The sequence below is a fragment of the Nyctereutes procyonoides genome, unplaced genomic scaffold, assembly GCF_905146905.1.
Source record: "Nyctereutes procyonoides isolate TBG_1078 unplaced genomic scaffold, NYPRO_anot_genome, whole genome shotgun sequence".
Lineage (NCBI taxonomy): Eukaryota > Metazoa > Chordata > Mammalia > Carnivora > Canidae > Nyctereutes > Nyctereutes procyonoides.
The window spans coordinates 3,654,808-3,681,285 of NW_026575133.1; the positions used below are offsets into that span (position 1 = coordinate 3,654,808).

The following is a 26,478-nucleotide window of genomic DNA, read 5'->3' on the forward strand; positions in this document are numbered from 1 at the left end:
AACTCAAGAAACTGAAACACAACACAAACTCACCCGCAACATGCTCAAAATCAATGCCATCAATACCCAGAACGAGGAAAGCAAAACAAAACAAACCTATTCAAAAAGTAAATACTCAAAGCAACAGGGCTCAAGTCAGACACACTACAAGGTCAACAAATCTAAGACAAGTTCAAGTGCAGGGTGCCTGATAAACTGAAGAGCTGGCCATTATCCCAGGGGTCACAAAGGTAAATGCCTTCTGAGACCAGCTAATGGAAAGGTCTGTAAGATAATACAGAGTGGGCCTGTCATGAGCTGGACCGCAGGTGCCCCAGGTAAAGGTATTTACATTCAATTTTTAGAAATTTCACTCTTGCAGCATGATTCTTAAACAGAGTCTACAACCAAACAGAGAGGGAAACTGAGTTAAATATAGGTATAGGGTAGATGACAGAGAGTAAGAGTCAAAGCCAGAAATGTGGCCAAGTCCACAGAGAATAAAATGCAGAGCAGTGATCCTCGCTGTCATTATTTGAAAGAATGGTGTCCATTTGGTTTATATCTTCAAAGGCAATAGCAAAGCAAAAGTTAAAAGAAATGGCTTATTAAACTCTAATATGAGGGATTCAGATTTGTCAAATAGATTCTTGACATAAGTAATTGAGCTAGATTACAAAAAGATTGCACACATTCTCTTGGAAGGCTTTAAATAAATGGAGCTTCTAAGCGCTGTAGGTATGGCTTTATTGGAAAGCAAGGGGTGGACCAAATGACCTCCCAAGGTCCTAATTTAAATATGTCTATACAGTCAACCCTTGGTTATCCAGCCCAAAGAAGAAGACAGTGACAAATCATCCTAAGCTGAAGATAATAGAAAGTTATATTTGCCTTTGGAATGTATTTTGGTACTTAAATTAGAACGTGTCTTTCTGATGCTCTGAGAATTCACAATGCTTCACAACAGCCACAAAGAAGGCCTGACCTGGAGCTGGGAAGCTGCCCACTTTCACCACCCTGTCCTCCATGCAAGCCTTCTCCTTTGCTGGGAGTGACCCATATCATCTTGTAGAAGAACACTCAGCAGCCCAGACTTCCCCAGACAGGGCCTGCCCAGCTCAACCCTTCCCTGGGACAAGAGAGAAAGGTCTCTCCCTGATTGATCTCTGGCTGATTCAGGAGGAACACCCAGGACAGTCTGAGTTTTGTTTCCTGAGGAGGACTCCAAAGTGCTGCAGGCCCCACAGTCAGCAGCAAGCTAGACGGGCTTATCTACTCTGAGCTGACTACAAAGGATGGTCTAGCCTCCCTAACACAGAGGACATAGAAGCAAATTTCTTGAGTTCCTCGGAGGAGAGAGAAGGAGGGACTTCATGGAAAAGACAGAGGAAATGAATGCCCAGCTCTTGGAAAGAAAGAAGCTGCATGCTCAGGGGATGCAGTGGCAGCCCAGGCACGTCCAAGGATGGGTGTGATGAAGAGTTGTACCTGAAGCCCATGTGCAAGGTGAAGGGTGAGTACACTCACCGCAGTAACTTGTAGGGGGCCCAGGAGGAGGGAAGGATGATTGCCTTACCATCCTCCTCTGTCCTCTGTCAGCTCCCAGGGTCTGCCAGAGGAGGAGGGGTGGCAGAGGGTGGGAAAGGCTGGTGCCATCCAATGGGAGGCAGGGCCAGCTAGAACATTTCAGAAATGCCACAGGTCTCTGGGAGGCGGGATTTGATGAGGTGAGCTGCTCTGATTCAGAGAGACACTGGATCCTCACGGCACTGAGAGCAGACAAGCTGCTCAGCTCACCTCAGGCAACAAGGGTCATTACAACCATTTCTGATTTTCTTTTTTCTATCACACTCTGCTCTTTCATTTTTCCTTCTTAAGGCCCAGACAGATGCTAATTTCAATGTGGCTATTTAATATAAATGAAAAAAAATTAAAAATTCAGTTCCTCAGTCATAGTAGCTATATTTTAAGTGCTCAACAGCTACTTGTGGCTAGTGGCCACCATATCGGACAGCACCAACGTAGAACATCTACATCATCATGGAAAGTTCCATTGGATGATGCACACTCATCCAGACTTCGAAGAGGTCTAGAATTGGGTACCTCTACTCTTCGCAGGGTAGAAGAAATTAATAAATGGAAGAAGTGTGCTTTACAAAGTGCTATACATCATCACTGCTGATCCTCACCACTGTCCTGTGTGGTAGGTGGGGATAGCCTTCAATCTGCCCATTTTAGGGATGAGAAAAGTAGGCACTGTATAGCTAAGTAACGTGAACAAGGTTTGCAACTATTGGGTGGTACAGTGAGGATTAAAACCAAGTGCTCCAATTACAAGGTCAGTGCTTTATACAGTTACATGCAACTGCTACAAATAATGTTACCTAATAGCGACTTTATACAGGGCTGCCAGAAAAGCTCAGACCTCTCAGAATGAAGAGTACAGGCCCTTGTGTTTTTATTGATCCACTGATTTTTGAAGTGATAACAAAACTGCACAACTGTGGTTCAGTAGTTCTAGAGTTAGGGAGCCCTGGGGTTCAAATCCTGACCCATGCATGTCCCATGTAATTGATGAGGGCAGCTCACTTCCCATTTCATTTCCTTTTCTTGTCTCTGTACTTCATAATGTCCAGAGGATTAAAGAAGACAGTGCCATTGAAAGGCTTAGCACCACAGTGCCTGGCACATATTAGGCTCCATAAATAACACCTCTCCATGGTTACTGGCAGAACTGACAATGCCTAGTGCATGTAACACCCTCCTGTTGCTTCAGAACAAGGAAGCACTACAATCATTCCCATTTCTATAGAAGATACGCCTGAATCTCAGGGAGTAAGGGACGGACTCAAGGTCGTGCAGATAGGAAGTTGTAGATCTACGGCATGAACTCAAAGCTGTTTGGACTCCAAACCCTATGCTTTTCTTACTACACAATGTTGCTTCTTGAGAGAAAAGGGAGCAGTGGGCCACATGCTCTAGAGGAAGTTTAGCTATCCTGAATTCCCATCATCCTCCCTTCTTTGAAAGGACAATTACTGCCTGCCTAGTCTTATGGGAAATGCCCTGCAAAGGCAGCTTTGAGTATCCCCTCAATCATAATGGTCACCTTTAAGCCCTTCTGACGTAGAGATTCTACAGTCCCCCTGCTAAAGAAGTGTTCCTTGCATAACGAAGGAGACTTAAAAATATGAAGAGAAAGCCTTGAAGCAGAGCATTCAGATTCTCTTCCTGAAAAATTCTCCAGCCTCCATCCTCTCACTGCTCTAGCAAATGTAAGGACATAGCATACCAGAGGCCCAGCTGAGCCCAGCCAAGACCTGTGAGTGGGAAGTGAGTGAGAATCTGAGTGTTGCAAGTCACTGGCTTTTGAGATTCGTTACTCAGCCTTATCACAACAAAAGCTGACTAATGTATCCGTCAAACTCAGGTTGGGAAGCACTTACCCTGCCACAACGATCTCAAAATCTCCATCATGGTCCACATCGGTGACTGCCACACCATAGTTGAGCTGGGTGGGGTTGCTGTCATAGTCAGGGGGCAGAACCGAGCTGGTGACTGCAGTGAACATGGGTTCAGCACGCTGGGACCCCTCGGTGGGGGGCAGAAGCCACAGCAACAGCAAGAACAGTAACATCCTGAACATCTGAAACCAAAAGTTAAAAATGTTACCAAATATGTAACCAAACAGCCCAGAATAGGCACAGAAGTGCCCCCCCCCCACTGTTCATGGAAGGCGTGGCCATTCCTAGGCTGCCACTTTTCCCTAAGACCTGCCCTGACCACTGTGTTTAAAACTGTAGCCTCCCTACATCACACCTGATCACCCTTATCCTGCTTTGCTTTTTCTTTTTCTATAGCACCTACCACTGTATAATCTACTTATTCATTATATTTGCTATTTATTGCCTCCCTCTGCTAGAATGTAAGCTCCACCAGGGCAAAGATCTTTGTTTTGCTTACTTATGCACACCAAGCCAAGGACAGGGTCTGGCACATAATAAGCACTCAACACATATTTGTTGAGTGAATGAAGGAAGGAAGGAATGGTTGAGTATAAATACACTGGGATCTTCCTACTCTGAAAGATTGGGGGAATGAAGAAAATAACCACTCTCAACAGCCCAGGGGTGGAGTGAGGCAGACCCCTATTGGGTATCGTGGTCTAGAACAATAATAGAGGCAGTGAAGGATTATCCTTCTATGGGTCATGCCCCAGAGGTAGCCTGGAGGGAATCTGGGAATTGGCAGGTTCCTCTGGCCAACGTCCCTCCCTAGGGCAGCTGGCCATCATCTCCAAATCAGGAAGCAATCAGTTAGGGAATGTATTCCAGCAGGATCTGGCGGGTGGCGTATCATTCACTTGGAGAAATTAAACCATTGTGTGTTTTGTGTGCGTGTTTTATTATAAATTAATTATGTATAATCCATTGTATAATTCATTATTATATCTCTAACATAACTCAGGGTGTTGCCGAGCAGCCTGGGGCCATGGGAGCTGGTGGCATGTACCCAGGAGACTGATGAGAATGGCCAAGGAGGTGGAAGGACTCCACCCCCACTTTGCATGAGCTACAGATGGCACCACCCTGAGACTCTGCCTGCAGGCCTGGAATCAGAACTCACAGAGTGTTCGAAAGGCTCTGCTGGAACAAGTCCCATGAAGGCTGCGCAGGTCCAGTCCTGCAGGCAAAGTGGTGCCTTCCTGCCTTCAGAAGGCAGCAGACCCCTTATTCATGGAACTTTTCCTGCTGGCAGGCCAGTGTGTCTGGCAGCCAAGAGCGAGGCTGAGTGAGGCTGATGTCTTCATGAACAGAAGACGTGAAAATTGACTCTCCATATGGAGACAGACGCTCTTGCCAGCAAATGAGCTCGCCTCCATTCAGGACCCAGAAACCCACGAGGGCCCAGGCACTGTCTTCATGGTCAAACATGATTCAGAAGCCTCCCTAATGCCTTGCTGGTAAGGCTGGGGAGAGACCCAGGGGCAGGGCTCCCACCCCAGGGCAGAAACTAACATCTTGCAGTATGTTCATATGGCACAAGTTGGGTGTTGCACTATCAGAGTGAGGTCAAATCTAAATTATGGAGATGTCTGAACAAAACAGTGTCATCTACTGGGCTGTCTAACCACTGAAGGCAAACACATCACTATGAGAGTTAAGCAACTCTGCAGGAAGTTTGGTTGAATAAAGGAAACTTCTAATTGGATTAATGAGCAGCGGGTGGTAAAATGAGAAGCTAAAGAGTATTTAATAATCAGTGTAGACATGCTGAAATGTAGGGTGGATCTGAAGGTCACTAGTCTTTTCAGGGTATGACCTCTATTGTAAGAACAACAAATGAGTTTCAACTTGAGAGCCAGATCCAATTGATTGGCAGTGGATTGAAAGAGTACTGTGATCAGATTAAAAGGTCTGCAATGGACACAGAAAAGGAAAATGGCATTGGGTATACCTTCCAGAAGCTAGTTAGTCCCTCCCAGGCACCATACCTGCAATTTGGGTCACTGCCACCAGGGAGGCAGGTCTGATTGGAGTAATACAAGCAACTGTTAGAAATTTTGTAATGAAGGCCAGGAGGGGTATGAACCATGATCCAGCCTGTTGATTTTTTACCTTTTCTGTGAAAAAGTGAACTTTAAAAAAAAAAGATTATTTATTTATTTGAGAGAGAGAGAGAGAGCACATGCGCACAAGCAGAAGGAGCAATAGAGGGAGAAGCAGATTCCCTGCTGAGCAGGGACCCTGATGTGGGACTCAATTTGAGGACCCTGGGATCATGGCCTAAGCCAAAGGTAGATGCTTAACTGACTGAGCCACCCAGGTGCCCTGAAAAAGTGAACTTTTAATTAAAGGAGCCATATGAAAGAAGTAGCTACTCTGTGTTAACCATTTCCGGATAAATAACCCAAAGCAAGATTAAAAAGAAGTAATACACGTATGGACTGAACTCTATTTTGCTTGGTAACCTCAAACAAGTCACAGTCTTGTTGAGTGCCAGCTTTTCTTCTCTAAAATGAGAGTTTGGGACAGACTCTAAGGGTTATTTCCAGCTCAAATTCTATGATGAATTAAAGGATTTTTTTTTTTTTTTAGAAGCAGACCTTCAACAGTTTTTCTCTCTAGTGTCTTTTTTTTTTTCTCTCTCTCTAGTGTCTTCTATAAACTTCAGACCAACCTGTGTGATTTTTTCTTTCTGGGCACATTAAACATATTTTGAACAAAACAGCTTTTCAGCAGGATTCTACAGTAGTTCCCCTACAGAGGCCAAAGCCAGACCATCATTAGTGTGGAATCTGAAATCACCCCACATGGGCAGACCAATTGATGGCCTCCCCAGTGGGACAGGGGAAGAGAGGGGCGGGGAGATGATGTACTTTACAAGTTATTCTTCTGCTATGTCAAGGGCACTCAGTGCACCCACCTGGGCTGCTTAGAACCAGCTGTGAGTTAGAGGGGAGGCTGTGAGCCTGTCTCCATGGCAGATCAGGAAACAGTTGTGGTAAAGAAACTCAGGAAAAGGTCTGGAAAATATCTGCCTTCTACTCTCAGGGCTCACATGAAAAGAAGTCACTGAAGGTATTTCTCTGTACCTTGAATGTTCAGACTGGTCCCCAGGACAACAGCATCAACATCAGCTAGGAATTTGTTAACAAGCAGGATCTTGAGCCCCACCCTAGACTAATAAATAAGAATATGCATTTTAATAATATTTTCGGTGTCACAAATTCACATCAAACTTTGAGAAACATTGCCCAGCTGGAACTGTACACTGGAATCACTGGGGGGAGTTTTTAAAGAATACTGTTGTCTGACAATGATTTCCTGGTCATGACATCAAAAGTACAGGCAACAGAAGAAAATATGGTTAAAATGGATTACCTCAAAATGTAAAACTTTTGTACCTCAAGGACATTATTGACAGAGTGAAAAGGCAACCCACAGAATGGGAGAAAATATCTGCAAACCGTCTATCTGATAAGGGATTAATACCCAGAATATATAGTTTCTACACCTCAGCAACAAAAAACAACCCAATTAAAAATGGGCAAGGGACTTGAACAGACATTTCTCCAAAGAATGTATATACAAATGGCCAATAAATATGTAAAAAGATGCTCAACATCAGTAATCATTTGGGAAATGCAAATAAAAACTACAATAATACCACTCATATCCATTAGGATCAATATAGCAAACAAACAACAAAACCCAGAAAATGGCAGTTGTTTGTGAAGATGTAGAGGAGTAAGACCCTTGTGCTCTGCTAGCGGGAAGGTAAAATGGCACAGTTATTGCAGAAACCACTGTGTGGCAGTTCCTCAAAAAATCCCAAATACAATTACTATGTGATCTGGCAATCTCACTTCTGGGTTTATACCAGAAAGAAGTGAAAGAAGGGGCTCAAACAGATATTTGTACACCCATATTCACAGCAGTGTTATTCACAATAGTCAAATGGTGGAAGCAACCCAAGAGTCCATTGACAGCTGAATGGTAAGCAGACTGTGGTCTACACAAAGAATGGAATATTATAACCTTTAAAAAGGAAGACAATTCTGACACACTCTACAACACAGATGTACCATGAAGACACTGTTCTAAGTGAAATAAGCCGGTCACAAAAGGATATATACTATAATTCCACTTACATGTACCCAGAGTAGTCACATTCACAGACACAGAAAATAGATGTTGGTCCTCAGGGGTTGTGGGGGAGGAGGAATGAGGAGTTAGCATTTAATAGAGACAGAGTTTCAGTATGGGAAGATGACAGAGTCTGGAGTTGGGTGGTGGTGATGGTTGCACACTAATGTGAATGTACTCAATGTCACTGAACTGTACACTTAAAAGTGGTTAAAGTGGTAAATTCAGAGACCAGATCTCATACCAAGATATTCTCACTCAACTGGTGTAGGGTGCAGCAGGGACATGAGAATTTTTAAAAGGTCCCCATGTAATTATAATATGTTGCAAAATTTAAGAAACTGTTCTATACCAGTGTTTCAGTACTTCTCAAACTTTAATGTGTATATGAATCACATCTTATTCAAGAGCAGATTCTGATTCACTAGATCTGTGTAGTAGGGTCCAACATTCTCTATTTCTAACAAGTTCCCAGGTGATGCCAATGGTCCTGGTCTGCAAGTTACACATTGAACAGCAAGGCTCTTCTATACTATAGCTCCCAGTCAAGAAACCAGGGTGTACACTACAGTGAAGATACAAGATTAGTTCAAGAATCTTCTTTGTCTCTAGATCTAAGGAGCTGAAATCAGTTGAAGGTTAGGCAATTCCCAGGGCTCCAGGCTCAGTTTATCCTTACACACTCAAAGTACTGACTTCAGCTCAAAGTTAAATTACCACACTTGATATGAAGTGACAAAGAAGGATTCTGACTCCAGTTTTTATGAAAAAGTGAAAAGAGGGGAAGGGTTGAAACTGGAGAGAGGTGAGGTCAAGGAGAAAAGAGATGGTTCCATCAAAGGCTACAGCCTAGAGAAAATGGGGGATGGGCAGGAATTTGCAGGCTAAGATAGAGATGCATGCCAATGTGTTCTTAAAAACCATCATAGCACCTGATACTAGTAAGTGCTCAATTAACATGTGTTAAATGTACAAAGGAATATGTCTAAATGATAATGTGAGTCAGCAGAAATTGTTTGCAGCTTGTCATACAGTTATTTAAAAACTGTTCTTTCCCTAAAGCAATGCTTCTCAAACTATAACATGCTGACATATCACCTGAAGATCTTGGTAAAATGCACATTCTGATTTGGTAGGTCTGGGGTGGGACCTGAGTCTCTTCACTCTAGCAAAATGTCACATGATGCCTATGCTGCTGGTCTGCAGACTTTACTTTTAGTAGCAAGGCTTTAGACCAGTTGTTCTGAACCTTACCTGGTCAATAGAATTACCCGGGAGTTTTAGAAATATGATGTGGCCCAGGTCCTTCACCCAGTTTCTGATTTAATTGGGTAGGGCTTAGGCACTGTGTATCTTTAGAAGTCCCCCAGATGACTCCGATGGGCAGCCTGGGTTGGGAACCACTGCCCTAGACTCACGGTCCTCAGATATCTGAGGTGGGAGCTACAATCTGATTTAAAGAGAAAAATGTTCCTGCTGCTAAGATTCCCCACCAGCTTGTTGAAATATATGAAGAAAACCTACTTAGCTGGAGAATGTCAAAGGAAGAGGTGAGATAGAGTTTGGGGCAGAAAGCAGAGCAGGCTGGTACTGCCTGTAGCGGAAGGGCAGCCAGCACCCGCAGTGCCCTCACATTTTACACGGCTGACTCGGGAAACCTCCTGTCACACCACTGTGAACATCTGAATCTTTTGGGAGAGTGTGGAGAAGTTAAAAATAGAATTAAAAAGTAGGTTGAACTGAAATTTTTTGTTTTCTTGAATGGCTTGGATATTAAGTGCCTACTATGTATTTGAGCACACGAGTGGCGAGGAGTAGTGGGTTAAGCACGTGGGTGCAAAAGGAGGACATTCAGGGCAGAGCAGCCTGGGGTAGGAGAGGCTGACTACCAAAGGCAGAGCTCGGGCAGAGGGGTGCAGGGCCAGAGTACCTGGGGCCCCAGTAAGGAATGTGGGCTATTCGCAGGGGAGGCGTGGGGCGGGGGCAAAGGAGGGTCTGGCTTGACAAGAACAAGGGATGGTAGGACTTGTGGTTCAGGCAGTGAGAAGAATTGCTTTGTAATAATACTTTTCTTTTTTTTAAAGTGCTCTGTAAGCAAACTCCTTGAACAATCCTCAGCAGGATAAAAAGGGGGGAAAATCCCAAAGCCTGAGTCAGGGACCTGGATTTGGATCTCAACCCCCTCTATAAACTAGGTAGTAACCTTGGGCATGTTCCTCAATTATTCAGATCCTCAGTGTCCTCATCTGTAATCTGGGAAGCAGATGACACACCACGGTTTCAAGGGTTAGGTGAGCTAGTGTACAGCGGGGGCCAGACAGTGCAGTGCTCACTCCTCGTTTCCTTTCTTTTCACACAGTGTTAGGTTAGTCTGTAGACATTGGCTGTGGGTTGGGTCACATGCAGCCAAACTCAGTTTTTCGTGGCCTTGGGACTTTCCTGAATTGGGTCTGAAAACTGGTAACCAAGCAACCCAGATCTCGGAGTGGGGTCAGGCAGCTGTGGGGAGAGGCTTCCAGGGCAATTTCCAGGGTAAGCAGTTCTTTAGCAATTATTGAAAGAGCCAAGGACACAACCCCGAGCTCTCACAAAACAAGAGCCCTGAATGCTTCAGATGGTGAGAGTGAGCAGGGAGCACAGACCCTTTCCAGACACTGTAGGAGGGCAGAGTCTTGCTCTACAAAAGAGCCCTGGATGCTTCAGAAGTTAGAAATGAGCAGGGAGCACAGAACCTTTGCAGACACTGCAAGGGGGCAGAGGCTCCAGGGAGAATGGCAGCGGCAGGAGCACTCTGCCCCGCAGAGGCTGAGCCCCCAAATCTGCACAGAGCCCCACAGGGGTGCCTGGAACCATCTTTGGAGAAGAGCTAACAGAAATTATCTTGGTTCATTCACCCACAGTGACACTCCCTGTGGACCCTCAATGAGCCTGGGATTCTGCTAGGCAGTGCTGAGGTCACTGGGAGAAACTTAGTCAACATTTGCAGTACAGGGTGAGGGGTGCTGGGGAGGAGGGAGCACAGAGAGATATCTAAAGGAGCTGGGGGGCAGGGCAGGGAGCTGGGAATGCCTCTGAAGAGGTAGAGTGGTGTCATTGCAAGTTAAGTTAAAGGATGCTAAGAAGTAGCTGGACAGGAGAGGCAGGAGGGGAGAAGGGAGAGGATCCAGAGAGCAGACCCAAAGGTGTGGAAGACCCAGATGTCACCCAACTTGCCCTTTTAGAACTGCCTATTCAAAGGCTCTAATCAGGGGCACCTGGGTGGCTCAGTCAGTTAACCATCTACCTTCAGCTCAGGTCATGATCTCAGGGTCTTGGGATTGAGCCCCTCATTGGGCTCCCCACTAAGCAGAGAGTCTGCTCTTCCCTCCCTCTCTCCCCCTGCTATTCCCTCTCTCTCTCAAATAAATAACATCTTAAAACAAAACAAAACAACAACAAAAAGCAAAGGCCCTGATCCCTGGATCATGAGTTGGGAGAAAGCATTTTTTTCTCACTCCTAAAGTTGCCATCCAGAGGATCTTCCATTTAACTAGAGCAATGGCGCTCAATTGGGAGTAATCTTGCTCCTCTACCTGCCCCCTGGAATACCTGTCAATGTCTGGAGACATTTTTGGTTGTCACAACTAGGGAAAGGGGGGGGCTATTGGCAACTAGTGGGTAGAGGACAGGGATGCTGCCAAATTTCCTACAGTGCACAGGACAGCCACCAAAACAGAAAAGTATCTAGACCAAAGCATCAGTAGTGTGAGACTGAGAATCTTCAGTGCTAGTGCTACATTCCTGGCCTCCCTCCTTCCCCCAAGTCCTTGTCCTGAGGGCTGGAGCAGGGAGTCACAGATTGGTCAGTGTGCAAGAACTGGGAAGAACGGTCCTTTTTGATCTGCCTCCCTGCAGAGGCCATTCTCTATCCTGTGCTGAGGCTGGCCAGGCAGCCCCAGCCCTTCCCCCGACTCCTTCCACAGTGAGGGCTGCAGTGGCAGGTGTCCCACAGACCCCACTCTGAAGCGTGGCCTTCCAAACAGTTGTATCTGTGATGATGGTGCCTGAGGCCTGCCTTTCTCCTCCCTTCTTCCTCCCCCTTACAATCTTTCAGCTGGTCCTAAATCTGAGTAGGGAACGGGGATGCTATTCATTGGGCCCCTTTAAATCCCAACACTGTACTCAAGGTTGGAAATCCAGTATCACAACTGGCTCTTGCTTCTTTGTTCTTCCTTACAACCAACCACTGGATCACCACACCCATTCTGCCCCATGAATATTTCTCAAACCTGCCCAGTCTTCCCATCCCCATCGCTGGAGGTTGCCACTCCACCTTTCACCTGGACAGTAGCAATACTCGCTAACTATCCTTTCCTTTCACCTCATCTACTTCCACATGCCTGTTGGAGTTCCGTTTCTAATCTCAGAACTGATCACATTTCTCTTCAGCCTAACTCACAGGACTCTGTATACCAGGCAAACAGGTTGTCATTGCAATTTCATGTAACAAGTCCTATATGAGGAATGGGTAGCAGTACTAACACTAACCTACTACTGTACAGGTGCCAGGTACTACACTAGCCCTTTGCATAGATGATCTCATTCAGTCTTCATAGTAACCTTGTGAGGTAGGTTTTACTAAGGACCCCATTTCATATAGGAAACTAAGGCATAGAGAGGTTAGGTAACCTGCTTGAGGTCACAATACCAGTATGTGGTGGAGCTGGATTTTGTGTCTAAGCCCATTGGCTCCAGAATTGGTGTTCTTGGATGCTACACTAGGCACTTTCTCTCACTATAAAGGATTGTCTTAAAGCAAGAGAGATGGGAACACAATGGAAGGAGCAAACACCTCTGCCTGGGGTAGGTGGGGAGGCCCCAGAGAGGGGCGGTGATGGGTCGACCAAGGGGACCAGGTAGAGACAATGTCCCGGGCTGAGGGGCCAGCATGACGCATGGACAAGCAGGCTTGGGTCATGTAAGAGGCTCTTCGTGGCTGGAGCACACGATGGGGCGGGATGATGTCTGGGAAGGAGGGTGGCGGCCTGGTGAGCCACCCTAGCCAGAGAGAGAGACCTAGGGAATGATCGGGCTAGAAGGGTGTGTTAGAAAGAGCACTGTGGCAAAGGGTTGTGGAGGAAGCCACAGAGGGTACAGCTGGGGGCTGGGACTCCAGCTGGGAAGCAAATATTGTGCCCAAGTAGGAGAGAGAAATGGGGGCCTGGAGATGCCATTCACTTGGTCATTTATTCAACCTGTGTCCCCATGCAGCCACAACGCAGCAGGCACTGGGCTCACCAGAGAATAGCTGGGAACAGATATGGGCCATGCCCCATGGCAAGCACTTTCCAAGGAGTCCCTTCACCTTGAGTGTCCTGGTCTTCTGCACTGCCACATGCTAGACCTTCTGCACCTCCCCACCCCAGGGGCCACCAGGTCCTCAGCATCTTCCCCAGCACCCAGAAAATAGAAGGCTTCCTCCTCTTGCTCCCTGCTCAGGCAAAGCACCCCACTCCTCCTACAGCTGCATGCACAGACACAAAGCAGACATGGTCCTGCTCCAGAAAAGGCAGACAGAAGCTCAGGGGCCCCATTGAGGAGGGGCCCAAGAGACTGGCAGGCTAATGAAACAGGGTACAGGAAGTGAGACAACAAATGGAGTCTCACAGCCTGGTACTTCAGGCGCGGCAGCTACTTCAGGAGCATTATTCACGAGGCAGGCTTCCTGGTCTGTAAAACGGCCCATGAAATGAGATAATGCCCGTTGTGTGCTGAGCCCAGTGCCAGGCCACCTTGAGGTCCGTACATGGCAGGTGAGGGTAACAGCAATAGTACTAAGACAGTATAGTGCTAACCACTGCTTGTGGGATGCAGGGAAGCAGCTCAGGAGGTCAAGGCTGGGCCCACTAGGTACTCCCTGCTCCAGGAGCAGTGGCCAAAAGTTGAATGGAATGCCTGGGACTGTCATACTTTGAGGAATAGGCTTGCTTCCATGACTAATTTGTCTAGGGAGCTCAGTGGAGTTTTTCTGACTTCTTCAGTACTGCTTTCCAAACAGGACTCCTCCATTTACTGACATACACATGCGTGCTCAGTTAGTAGATGCCCCTGGGCCAGGTTAGAAATGACACCTAAGGCATGGCTCCTGACCTCAAGGAGCTTGCAATCTATTAGGGGTGAGGCACAGTACAGAGGGATAAGCTTAGAGCAGCAACAGGTCCAAAGTATAGATGCAGCCCATAGGAGGGATGGGTTGGCTAGTGATGTGAGTGGGCAGGGCAGGAGGAGAAGGAAAAATGAGATTCCAAGGGAGCTTCATTCCAGGGGGATCTACAGGCCACAGCATGGGTATGACAGCTTAGTGCACTAGGCAAGTGCAGTGGTTACTGGAATACCATGTCTGGGGTGTGAAGTGCAGGGTACAGGGGAAGGTGGATGTGGCATTTGGGGCCCCTAGAGCCTGCCTGCCATGCCAAGATAAGGAGCCTGGGAGTCACATCATGAGAGAGGTTTTGAAGTTTGCTATGACATGATCAGCCATGCATTTTAGAAAGAGCATTTTAGATCTGGGGCAGCAGTGTGCAGGATAGACAGACTGTGTTTCTGAAAACCGAATACAAGACTCACAGAAGGGATATGGGCATCCTGGGGCAGCACAGCAGCATGGCACTGGATGACCTCCAAAGTGCTTTTCCAGGCCTAAGAATCTATGGGTCAGGGTTTCTTCTTTTTTTTTCCCCCCCCAAATCACTTAAAATGCATTAATGGACCTTACTATTTAGAAGAATGCCCCTGGGGATCTTTCTGTGAAGCAGTGATTCACTCCCTAGTCTGTCCTCAGTGGAAATCCAAATTTTCATCTATTCTCTCAGCTTAAAGCGAGGCAAACCTGCACTGAGCTTCCTTGCAGCAGCCTGGTGGGAAGAAGAAGGGAAGGGGAGTAAGCACCCAAAGTGTGGTAAAGAGGAAGAAAACCTTGGTCTTGCTCAAGGTTCGGAGCTGGCCATCATCTCATAGGGTGGGCCCTGCTTGGGCTCCTCTATCCCTACTTGAGCAGTGGGACCTTGAGGGTTCTAGAGCCTTCTGGGAAGAAGGAGCCAGAAGGAAAACTGGCCCTCACTGATCCAGGCCAGTCTGGAGATCCACTTTCAAACAAAGAACCACCTCTTCCCCAGAATGGCCACCGATGTTCACTGATTTATTCATCCACCAAGTACCCACTGAGCTCTTCCACATGCCAAGCACCATGCTAGGCACTGAGTGTATGACTGAGAACAAAAGACACAGTGCCTCCCCCGACACTGCTTACAAAGCAGTGTTTCTCCTTCTCAGGGACTCTTGTGTCCCCACTTGCCAAAGACTCCTCGGATATACATAGCTTCTCCGATGAGAGGTACATGGTTTTGATCTCCAAGAAAGAGTCTGTTCTTAGAGACCAGAATGAAAGGGAATGTGACATTACTTCGACAACAAGTCTGCAGGTGATGGAAAGGGCCTGTCAGCTTAGCTCCTTTATTATAGGGATAGACCAGGGTGTAGCCTTAATCCTCTAAGGAGAGACTCAAGTGACTTCCTACCTCTAATCCTGAGCACGTGGAGGTCTTGCTCTCAGGTGAAAAACACCAAGTGAGGCTGTTTCCACCAATCCTGCCAGATCTCCTCTGCCCATGCAGGCTGGGATCTGGCTCCCGGGCCTGTTCCCCATATAGACAGCTGAGTCAGAATTTGTCTGATGTGATGGGTCCTTAAAGACATACATCAAAATAGGTCAGGGTGGGGATGCCGAGAGAGAACCTCCATTGGGGTCCACGCTCTGGGAAGGTGGGGAGGCTGCTGTTAGGGATGAAGTCCTGCAGTCCCTCCCCTGGTCACCGGGACAGCATGAGCTCAGCAGTGATTCCCATGACCTTGTCACTGTACTTGTTGGGGGCAAACAAAGATAACAGTAACTAGAAACAACAGGAAGGGTCATTTTATACACTCTCTGCACTTGCAATTCTTCTGTGGCTAATTAAAGTAATATGTCAAAATGTCCCTTGGAAGAGATCTTTAAGAATATGTCTGTTAAGTAAACAAGGTTTTACTAATTAATGACACGCCTTCCCATCCCTCCGTGAGGTTCCTTGCAGAACTTCCCTGTGCCAAGAAGGTTGAGCAGGAAAGAGTGAAGTTGCCACCTCCCCTTCCCAGAGGGAGTGGGGACAGATCCAATCGCTTGTCATTTGTGAAGCTATCAGTTTCTCCTCCGGATGTTGATCAGATTTCCTGGGCTGGAACCAACTTACAGGGCCAGGGTACTGGAATTTTTCCAAGAAGAAAACGCTTTGCTTCTTACGAAGTCAACACGGTTTCTTTCAAGGAAAATTTTTATCTTTTTTTTTTTTTTAAAGTGGCTAGGGTTTTTGAAGGGCAAATCTTTGGACTTTCCTCTAAACATAATGATTATGATATACTTATTTGCTAAGACCACCCCCTGTCTCTCTCTCTCTCTCTCTCTCTCTCTCTCACACACACACACACACACACACACTCAGAGAGGCATGGGGGTGGGGGGATGATGCGCCCAATATTACACAATGAGTCAGTGGCACAGCCAGAAATAGAACTTTCCAAACTCCCAAATTCTTAATAATAGCAATATTAATAATAGTCTCTTTATAATTTTCCAAGTGTTTTCACAGCTCACATTTAATCTTTGCAACATCTCTGAGAGTCCGGGTAAGTGGGTCTTAGCAAATCTGAGTTCTAGACCAGCTTGGCTGCTTGCTTGCTGCAGGATCCTAGCTAGTCTTTTCACTTCTCTGGATCCTAGCTTCCTGAGCTGTGAAATGGGAAAGCCAGATGAGAACACTTCTGAAATCCCTCCCACCTCTGGCATACTACAATTCTGTGTGGTGGTGCCCCAGCCCAGGTTTCTCAGCCTTGGCACTATTGACAAATTAGTCCAGACAACTTTTTGTTGGGGGCTGTCCTATGTATGGTAGGATGTTTAGCATCATCCTTGGCCTTGACCCACTAGAGGCTGGTAGCACTCCCTAGCCCAGTGGTGACAACCAAAGATGTTTCCAGACAAATGGAACATCCCAAATGACTCGGGGGCAAAGCAGGCCCTCTAGTCACTGCCAAAGGACTCCAGTAAGGTCAAGATCATGAGTGGTTCAGTGTCAAAAGGTCTTCTTGTCCCTAAACCTGTTGCAGGTCTCTACTTTTCAAATGCAGCCTCCAAGTCCTTTGCTGCTTCTCATTTTTTAAATGCCCTAAGTGGTCCAGGGTGTTTTGGGTGTGATAATGAACCAATTGATTTCATACTTTTTCCTAAGGAAAGTTCACAGTTTTATGTCCCCTAAGCAACCAGCCAGGCTCCCCAGAAATCCCTCACAGAGCCCTGGCTGGCCTGGAAGCCTGTATCTGCAGCCTGCAGGAGGCTCAGTGAGCACAGATTTGTCAGCACTCTTAAATCACTGGGCTCCAAGGAAGGCTTCTCCCAGCACAAAGATCCTTCCTTAGGAATCAATAGCTCAGGGCCCTTCATCACATTCAGAATTATCCTGGGACCTGTAAAATTTCTTTTCCCCAAGTATGGAAGAACCCGAAAATGAGAACCCCGAGGTGGGGGAGGGAAGAAAGCAAGGAGGAAGCCCTGCCAGGAAGGCCTTGTCCATCAGCCCAGATGTTGCTGTGAGCAGAGGCTGATGTGCAAACCTGGACCCTCAGCCTCGCTTACTTGGAAAAGGAAGCCACAGTGTGGTTCCCAGTGATCCCGCAATAATATCCCCTTCCAGCTGAATACCTCCTCGTATCTTGCCAAGGGCAGGGGCATGTTAAAGACCATCATCCTTGATCTTCACTATGACCCCTCATCACGGGGTTGCCAGCTTCACCATTTTGCAAAGGAGGAAACTGAGGCAGACCTTCATCCAAGATCTCTAAGCCAGAAAGTGGGGAGCCAGATTCTAAGCCTGTGTCCTTTCTACTACACTGGGCTGGCTTCTCGATGAGAGTAGGGTAAGAGTCAGCCCTCCAGTGGGGCTCATGAAAGCAGTGACTTCTTATTTTCTTAGGGTCTAATGCCACTTTTCAAACTCTGTCTTCTCCCCATTCAATCAAAAATTCAGAGATCCTGTACTACAGCTATATTTCATGTAATTATTTCCCTCTCCTTACTCAGACTAGTCCAAGCCTTGGGAATGCAGGTCTCAGCCAGAGCCAGGAGCTGGCACAGATCTCAAGCACAGCCTCTCGGAACCCCACCTCTTAAAGGAAGGGGCTGTTGCTCCCTGGTGGTTCACATAATCCTACTATCTCTCTTCTCCCCTGAAGACTAAGACCGAACTTGCCTGTGAGCCTCAAGGAGCAGAGAAAACTCAAGCATCTTCCCTGGCACCAAGCATCTCTTGGTACTGGTTCCTCCTGAGGGTTGCCACCACATCTGCTGAGGCTCCAAGGGGACCCCAGAGGAGCTCTATGCAGTGTGCAAAGGAACAGGGTGGGGAGAGGAAACAGAGGGGTGGCCCCCAGGCCACTTAGCAAGCCTCCTTCCCAGGGCCCAGCTCAGATGTCGACAGTCAGACTCACAGAACAGAAAAAGGGCAGTGGAAATGGTAGTATACTCCAGGTCACCCAAGAAGCCTAACACGAGGATTTTGCAAAAATAGAACATCCTAGGACTCTGCCCTTGAGCTGGGAGCAGCAAATATGGGGAAATGGGCAAATAATGGTTGGGAACTCTGCACTTCACCCAGGATCTGAGTAACAGAGGTGCCACAGGCAGTGGTGTGATGCAGGACAGGGCGAGCCTACTCCAGCATGCCCTAGTAAAAGAAAGAAAGAGCTCTGGCCTGGCTTCTAAGACCACAGGGAGGGACCGAGCACTTCTGATTCCTATATGCATGGACTGAGAACTGGAGTTGCTTTGTTTCTGCCTAAAAGACTGCTTGGAATAATGAGATAACATAGTAGATAGAAGGAAAAAAAATTCAGAATTTCTATTACATATGTACACATTCTATACATATGTATATTACAATAACTTCATCTGCTTCTTGCTCTGAATAATTGATTTGGAGAAAATTTTCCCAAATTTACTAAATTTGTTAATTTACCAATGTCAGCAGTTATGAGTACCTGGTATGCTGAGAACACACGTCCATCTCCATAGTAAAGAAAAGCAGGTCACAGGATTGGAATGAGCTCTGAGTAGAGAACCGGGAATCCTCAGACCTAGTCCAGTGTCTTCCATCAAATAGCCATGTGACCTTGGGCCAGATACTTGCCCTGACTGGGCTTTGGCTTTTTAATCTATAAATTAAGTATGCATGCCAGTCTTGGGGATGGGATGAGGTTGGACTAGATGCTCTCCAAGGATCCTCCCTTCTAGCCTTAATGCTCTTGGACTCCATGCTCTCCTAACGAGTTCAAAGGACCCACCAGAACTGAGCAAAAGGAATGATCTCAGAGAGCAGGTGGGGCTGAGTCCCAGCACTCCTGCCCTGGAATGTTGTTCCTGCGTCTGCCCCAATGCACCTGAGGCCACAGGACCACCTGATGGTCAGGAAGCCTGTGGTAAAAGGGCTCCCATCATGAAGGTGAGGGTTGGGGGCTATGGCCTGGGCTTGCCCAAAGTGTTTAGTTACCAATGGTCAGTGAAGGGCAGTTAAGTGGGAATGTCAGTGGTCTTGAGCTGGGTGCCTTTGGCGCCCCCTACTGGACACCAAGGAGCCTGCTCCACCTTTAACCTTCCATCACCTCTGCAGGCAAAAAGACTGAGAACAGGAGACTGTCCTAAGCACTTTGACAGTACCGCCTTTGTGGTCCCTGGTCCTCTCTGCACAATAGTGTAGGTTTGACTCCCTAGAATGTCACAGGCGTTTGGTCCACACACTCACAGGGGCACTCCTCTTAAGCAAACATCAAGGTGCCAAGTAATAAATATCAGGGTTCAGAACACCAGGTGCAACCCAGATGGAGAGAGGGGAAGAAAGAGCAACAAGCAGGTATCTCATTGCACAAATCCCCAGTGGAGAGAAGGTGTTGGGAAATGCAGCAGAAAAATGTTGACTGCAGGCTGAGGATGGAGCTGGGTTTGCAGGTATAGATTGATAACCCCCACAGAAGATCTCCATGCTGAAGCAGTTACCCTAGGAGCTCAAGATGCCCATTGTGTTCAGGAATGGGGTACAGGTGAAGAATACACCCCAGCTGAGCAGCATGCTTTTGACCTTCTCCAGAGTCTATTAGCGCCAAACGGAAGCCAGAATATTCTAATTGTGGTCCTCTGTGCCAGCATCAAGACCCTAAACTTTCATCGCTTCTTAAATTGACTTTAGGATCTGGTGCCAGAATGATGTTCTTAAGTCAGAGGAAGAGAAAATGCTTCTCCAAGAGCTATATTGGAAGAACCGCCATGTTCCCACTTTTCCATCCTCCATCTCCCCTTCCTCACCGCTGGGAGTGAGGTACAGCATGACTCTCTGAACTCGCTCTGATTCAGTCTTGGGTATCTCCAGCCCCAAGTCATCAGGGTAAAAAAAAAGTCTCCCATCAGTAGCAATTCTCTTCCCTGGTAAGTTCTCCCCTGATTCCAGACAGCACTACAGAGTTGTCCCCTAGACTTGGAGCCTTCTCCCCTTCTTTTCCACCTGGCTTCACTTGGGAAGTCCTGCACCCATCCCAGAAGACATCTCAAGTGTGACTCAAGAAGGTGTCCTGCCTGGAAAGCTGAAGCATCTCCTGGGATGCAGAGAAGCCACCCTAGGTGCACACCCACCACCACCACCGGTAGCAATATTCATTAGTCATTCCCAGAGGCAGGGGAGTGCCCCCCTCCCAGCCCCAGGAGCATTTCCCGACCACTCTGGGAGGCTCTCATCCAGGCTGGCATGACTTTGGATTCTTGAGTTGGTTTCTGCAGAAACGGGACTAACCAGGGCTCCCAACTACTGTACTGCGAAGTGACGCGCTGCATTGTTGGCCATGCCCCCAAGCCTGGCCTGCCGCCCCACCGAAGCCTGTGCGTGTCCCCACGGGCAGAGGAGGACCCTCGGCTCCCCCGGAATGCCTGAAGCTGGTTTGCCTGAGACAGGCTGCGTGCGAGGAGACCCCACCTCGGTCCAGCAAAGGCAGCTGGCGCTACGCGGCTCGCGGGGCTGCCTCCGGAGCTCTCTGCCGCCCGGCGCTGTGCCTGGGCGCTCGGCGTCCCCGGCGGAGGAGCGCCTGCCCCTTGGGGGCTCTTCCCCATCCCGGCCGCGTAGGCACCCGGTCGAGGCCAGCAGCTTCCCGGGCCCGGAGCTGAGCCCGGCGGGGTGACTCCCAAATACCCGCCGGCGCACCCCTCCTCACCCGCTCCGCCCCCCTCGCAGCCCCGGGGCCCCCCTCCCCAACCGCTGACCTCCAGCGCGCCCCGGCACCTTCCCCGCCGGCGGGGCGGGCTGTGGTCCGCACGCCGCGTTCCCACGTCTCCTGCACCTGCGGCCCCGCGCCCGCCTCGCCCCCAGCCCGCGGGGGAGGCTCGGCGCGCCGGTCGGGTCCTGCGCCCTGCGCCCTGCGCCCTGCGCCTCCGGCAAGTTGGGGGCGCCGCTGCCTTCCGTGGCGGTGGCCGCCTGCCCGGTTCCGCGGCCGCACTCCCGCCACCGGTGCCGGCGGGTCGGGCGGGCCGCGCAGGGCGGGAGAAACTTTCTCCACCCGAGGGGTGGGGGCTCGCGGGCGGGTACTCACGCCGAGGTCCGCGCTCGGAGCCGCCTCCGGGCCCTCTGCGCCCCACCGCCTGGGGGCGTCGGAGCGCGGGCGCTCGCTGCTGCCGCCGCCGCCGCCGCCGCTGCCTTCCAGCTCCCGGCCCGGTCCCGGGCTGGCCTCGAGCCTCCCGCCCCGCCACGGCTCGCCCGCTTTATACAACTCCACTCGAGCGCGCCCGGCCTTATGTAAAGGCTGGCGGAGACCCGCAGCCAATGGCGCGGCGGCTGGAGCGGGGGGCCCCGGGCGGGGGGCGCCCGCGCGGCCAATCGCGGCGCCGCGAGCGCGGGCAGCCGGTGGGGGAGGGGACGCCTCCCCGCGCTGATTTAGGAGCCGCGATTGCGGCGGCAGCAGCCGGGGCCCGGCCGGCCCGCGCGGCGGGCGCTGGGTGGGCGGCGGCGAGGGCGGGCGCCCCCCGCGCCCCGCCGCTGCGTCGCGTAACCTTCGGGAGGCGGCGGGGCCTGGCGGGGAGGGCGAGACGAGGGCGCCTGGCCGGGCGCTGGGGGCCCTGGCGGGCGGGAAGCGGGGGTCCCCGGGGAGGAAACCGGGGGGGGAGGGGGGAGGGGGCGAGCCCTGCGGCCCCCCGGCCCCCCGGCCCCCGGCGCGCAGGGCTTGCTCTGCCCCCGCGCAGGCAGCGAGCTGGCGTCGCCGGCCGGCCGGGCCGGGCCGGAGCGGCCGCGCGAGGCGAGCTGATAGCGAGATTTCGCGCTGCGGAGCGAGCGCCGAGCCGATCTTTATCCGGCCTGGGAACGTGTCCGAGCACCTCCCGGGGCTGCTCAGTATGGAGAGCTGAGCTTCGCGACGGCCCGGGGGGCGGGGGGCGGGCGAGCACAGCTCGGAGAGCAGGCGCGGCGGCGGCGGCGGCGGCGGCGGCGGCGGCGGCGGCGGGCCGGCGTCCCCGTCGCCCCCGGCCCCGGCCCCGGCCCCGGCCCCTCCCCCGGCCCCGCCCGCCGCCGCCCCGCAGTGCCCCCACCCCGCCCCGCCGTGCCCCCGCCGTGCCCCTGCCGTGCCCCCGCCGTGCCCCCGCCTCCGCAGCGCCGGGGCCCAGCCTAATCCGCGGCCCCCCAGCAGGCCCTCTGGCTCTGGTCTTTCCAGCCCCCCTCGCCGCTCTGCTCGCGGGTACTGCCGACCCCCTCCTCGACCCCCAGCCCGCTGCCGTGGCCGGGGTGGTCTCAGCCTCTCCGGACCCGGGGCCCTGGCGGGCCAAGCCTGGGAAGAACGCACTAGGTCAGCAGTGCCCCAAATACCCGTGCGCTGGGCAGGAAACTGGCCGAGGTCGGTAACACTCTAAGACAAGTCCTTTGCTTTGCGCCTGGAATCGAGGCTGGCACCGAGTAGGCGCCCAGTGAGGATTTACTAAATGAGTTGTGAGCTTCCGTGAATAAAGCCTTTCGGAAACCTGGGGCTCCGACGGGGCGGGGCGCTGGAAGAGAAGGACCTGGGGATGATGCTTCTTCATCAGAGAGGGATGGAGCTAGGACTGTTTCCCCATCTATTGATGCCTCTCTTCTGGGTACTTATAAAATGACTCTAGTGGGGTTTTGTTGTTGTTTTATGGAGGCCCCCTGCCAAGCAGCCCCTGGCCCTAGTTATCCCCAGGTTTTGAGCAGAATTACCAAGCCTATTTTGGCCCTGTTTTCAGGTCTCTGTGATTGTCCTCTGAAAAGAAATAGCTAAGCATAGGCGATCTTTGTAGCTCTTGGGCCTGGAACTAGCTCAGGTTCTTAGTCCTTTGAGGATTGTGGACCTACTGAATGCTTCCTCTAGACAAAGACACAACACACGTACACACACACACACACACACACACACACACACACACGTAAGCACATCTCCAAGCATCATGTCTTGATCATTAGGGATCTCAAATCTTTTATGGGGCTCTGCCCAATGTCAACCTGTGTCCCTAGGGGTCTGGGGTTGCGGCTTATAATCATTTCCCTTTGGGGGATCAAAAGAACCCTTTTGAAACTTTCAAGAATCTGATTACTGCTGTGGGTTTGTGTCTCAGGAAAATACTCAATCACATACTCGTATACATGTTGCCATGCAAATTTAGGGGGTTCATGGATCCTTAAACCTTAATCTAAGACCCCAAATTAAGAACCTTCACTTAGCAGCAAATAAACTCTGCCCCAAGGACACGCCTGATTTCCCAGCTCTTTCCATAACAAGTCCAGCCTGCTCTGTACCCTGCTGCATCATGCCCCCACCATGCTTAGAGGGCATCTAAGTCATACGGGTTTGGCCCTGGCATCTGAGAGGCCGTCTCCACACTTGTTTCTGCATCTCGGTCCCCGCCACCCTCTTAGTGTGGAGGTAAGTTGCAGGTTGTCATGTTTTGTGTGATCAGTGAGAGTTCCTTAGCTAGAAACTCCAACTCAGGGAGATAACAACTGGCTGGTAATTAACCATTTTCACTCAATCCCAAGCACCTGAGCACACCTTTCTTGGTTTTTGTTCTCACCTCTCTCTGCCGGCGAAACTGCGAGCAGCAGCCCCAGCTGTGGAGCCTCACTTTACCTAAACCCGACAGATTTAGTAACCAGTGCAGTAATTATCAGCATTAGCCATCCAGATGTGAATAGGCTGTCTGCACAAAACAGCTCTATAATGATGTCACACTTTCCTGCAGCTAGCCAAATAGGAGTGCAACACACCAGAGGTGCTGGGGAAGGGCAGAGAAACGCAGGAAATGACGGAGATGTTCTTTCCAGGAAGTTCTCCAGGGAATGCAATCTGGTTTCTGCACTTGAACTCGTGAGGGTTGAGCCAGTGGGCCAGGTAGATCTGTTCTTATAATTTTGAATTCCTCTAATGTCCTCCACATCCATTCACCCAGTTCATGTCTGTGTCCACTCAGAGTCCGACCCTGCCCTGCCTGTCTCGTTGTGGGTATCTTGCCCTCATGAACTGCCTGGATGCATCCTGCTTTCTTGGGACATATGTGCACTGCTATGAATTGAATTGTGCCCCCCCAACTTGCCCCCTGCCCTGCTCAGTCCCACTTCCTTTGCACCCCTTCATATGTTGAAGACTTAACTTCCAATATGACTGTATTTAGAGATAGAGCCTTTAAGTAGGTAATGAAGGTTAAATGGGGTCACAGGGTAGAACCCTAATCCTTAGGATTAGTGTCCTTATAAGAAAATAAAGAAACACTGGAGATTTTCCCCTCTCTCTGCACACTGACAGAAGAAAGTTCGCGTGAGGACACAGATAGAAGTGGCCATCTGTAGACCAAGGAGAGAAGCCTCGGAGGAGACCAAACTTTGCCACAACTTGATCTGGGACTTCCAGCCTCCAAGTGTGAGAAAATGAATTTCTCTTGTCTAAGCCATTTGTGTGGTGTTTTGTTATGACCACATGAGAAGACTAAGGTACGCACATTTTCAACATACTCCCCCTATCCTCCCAATACCCCAACTCCAGCCTTCCCCACTCTGGGGAAGTCTCTCTCCATATTATCCTTCCACAAACCTTGTCCATTCTGTCCAGGACACTTGCCTAAGATGTTTTCTCATCCTCTGACACCGAAACTAAGTCTCACCTCCCACACCACCATCCCTAAGTGCTCTGGCCAGCGAGCTTTGCCTTTTCTGCTCTCTTGCTGGTCTGCAATGTCTTAGCACTCTATTATGTACATAGTTCAGTTTTCTAATTATTTTCTATGCAAAAAATGTGGCCATCTGGACAGCCCGGGTGGCTCAGCAGTTCAGTGCTGCCTCCGGCCCAGGGCCTGATCCTGGGGACCCAGGATCCAGTCCCATGTCAGGCTCCCTGCATGGAGCCTGGTTCTCCCTCTGCCTGCGTCTCTGTCTCTCTCTGTCTCTCTCTCTCTCTCTCTCTCTCTCTGTCTCATGAATAAATAAATAAAATCTTTAAAAAATAAATGTGGCCATCTTACCAGAATGGAAGTTCCCTTAAGTCCTGAGTTTGTATGTTACACTTGACTGCTTCATGGAAGCCAGAATGAAACTGGGCACTGAGTGAATACACAGGGTTTTCTGATTATTTCAATTAAACATGATTACTTTAAAAAATACCAGAAAGTTTATGTGTCAGTTCATTTGCTAAAAGCTCAAGACATTTTGTGTACATCATTTTGGCATTTTGGTTATCTTGAAAGTCTGTTGGAGCGGGGGCTCTTGGGAACTAGCTCCCTGTTATGGTCCAGCCTCAGATGGGTTACACAAGTCATTTAGAGTCATGCCAAGTCAATCCTTCTTTCTCCACATCAGAAGATTTTCTATCCTTCCTCTCCTTGTCACCCTCCCTGATCCACCTGACTACTGTCTTCTCATTCTCCAGATGGAAAGAAAAGGCCAGGGAATCTCAGATCTTAGAGATGCTTCTGTTCTAACAGATCTGTTGCAAAAAAAACAAAAAAAAACAAAAAAAAAACAGGGAGGTTGCTACAGTTCCTCAAACCCGTATCTGAAGCCAAAGGGGTTTTAGAATTCAGAAAAGTACTGTACATTCTGAGACATCCCCTGTGAGGTCTTGGGCAGCATCTCTTAATGGGACCCATGAATATTTCTTCAGTAAAAAATATGAATGTTCTCATGAAGCAAGTGTGAGGATAAAATAGCCTCACACCAGTTTAGGTAGATGTTGTCACCAGATGAGTTTTGACACCAAACTTGCAAGCGAAACAAAACAAAATAAAAATGCATCTCTTGACTTTCGGAGATTTGAGAACTTGGAATTGCAGATGAGGGATTGTGGAATTAGGCTTGGTTGTCCCCAAAGAAATGCATGCTTTTGTGAGGGTGTGGGAATGCAGCAGTAGTAGCAAATGAGAAACCATAACCTGTACAAGAAGTAAGGAATTTAAGGGAGGTGAGGAAATAAACTCTTCCCAAGCCAACTTGTACTGCACTATTGTTCCTTTCTTCTGAGGAACACATATTTATCAGATGGCTGGTGAGTTTTAGATGCACTTGTGTTAACAGTGGCTTGTAAGCGGCAGATGTGCAGAATGGACCTAGTAGGGGAGGCAGGTAGGGGTGAAGGCACGGAAGCTCTTATAGAGGAGCCACAAACCATGGTGGACTTCTGGCTGGCCAGGGAGACCTAATTCAGAACAGATTAAAATGGGAGTGCATGCTACAGGAAACTTCTCCAGGTAGAGAGAGGGCAG

At 49.5% G+C, this 26,478-nt stretch overlaps 1 protein-coding gene across 3 annotated transcripts in view; it reads right to left on the minus strand.

The window, feature by feature from the left end:
- CRTAC1 (cartilage acidic protein 1) overlaps positions 1-21,445 on the minus strand; it is a 162,635-nt gene extending 141,190 nt beyond the window's left edge. For all 3 annotated transcript variants that reach the window (XM_055346144.1, XM_055346142.1, XM_055346143.1), the window contains exons 1-2: positions 21,321-21,445; positions 3,426-3,625 (exon numbers count right to left, since the gene is read on the minus strand). In XM_055346144.1, coding sequence (XP_055202119.1) covers positions 3,426-3,625 — 200 coding nt within the window. In that variant the 5' untranslated portion in view covers positions 21,321-21,445. The remainder of the gene's footprint in view (positions 1-3,425; positions 3,626-21,320) is intronic.
- Between the last annotated feature and the right edge of the window lie 5,033 nt (positions 21,446-26,478).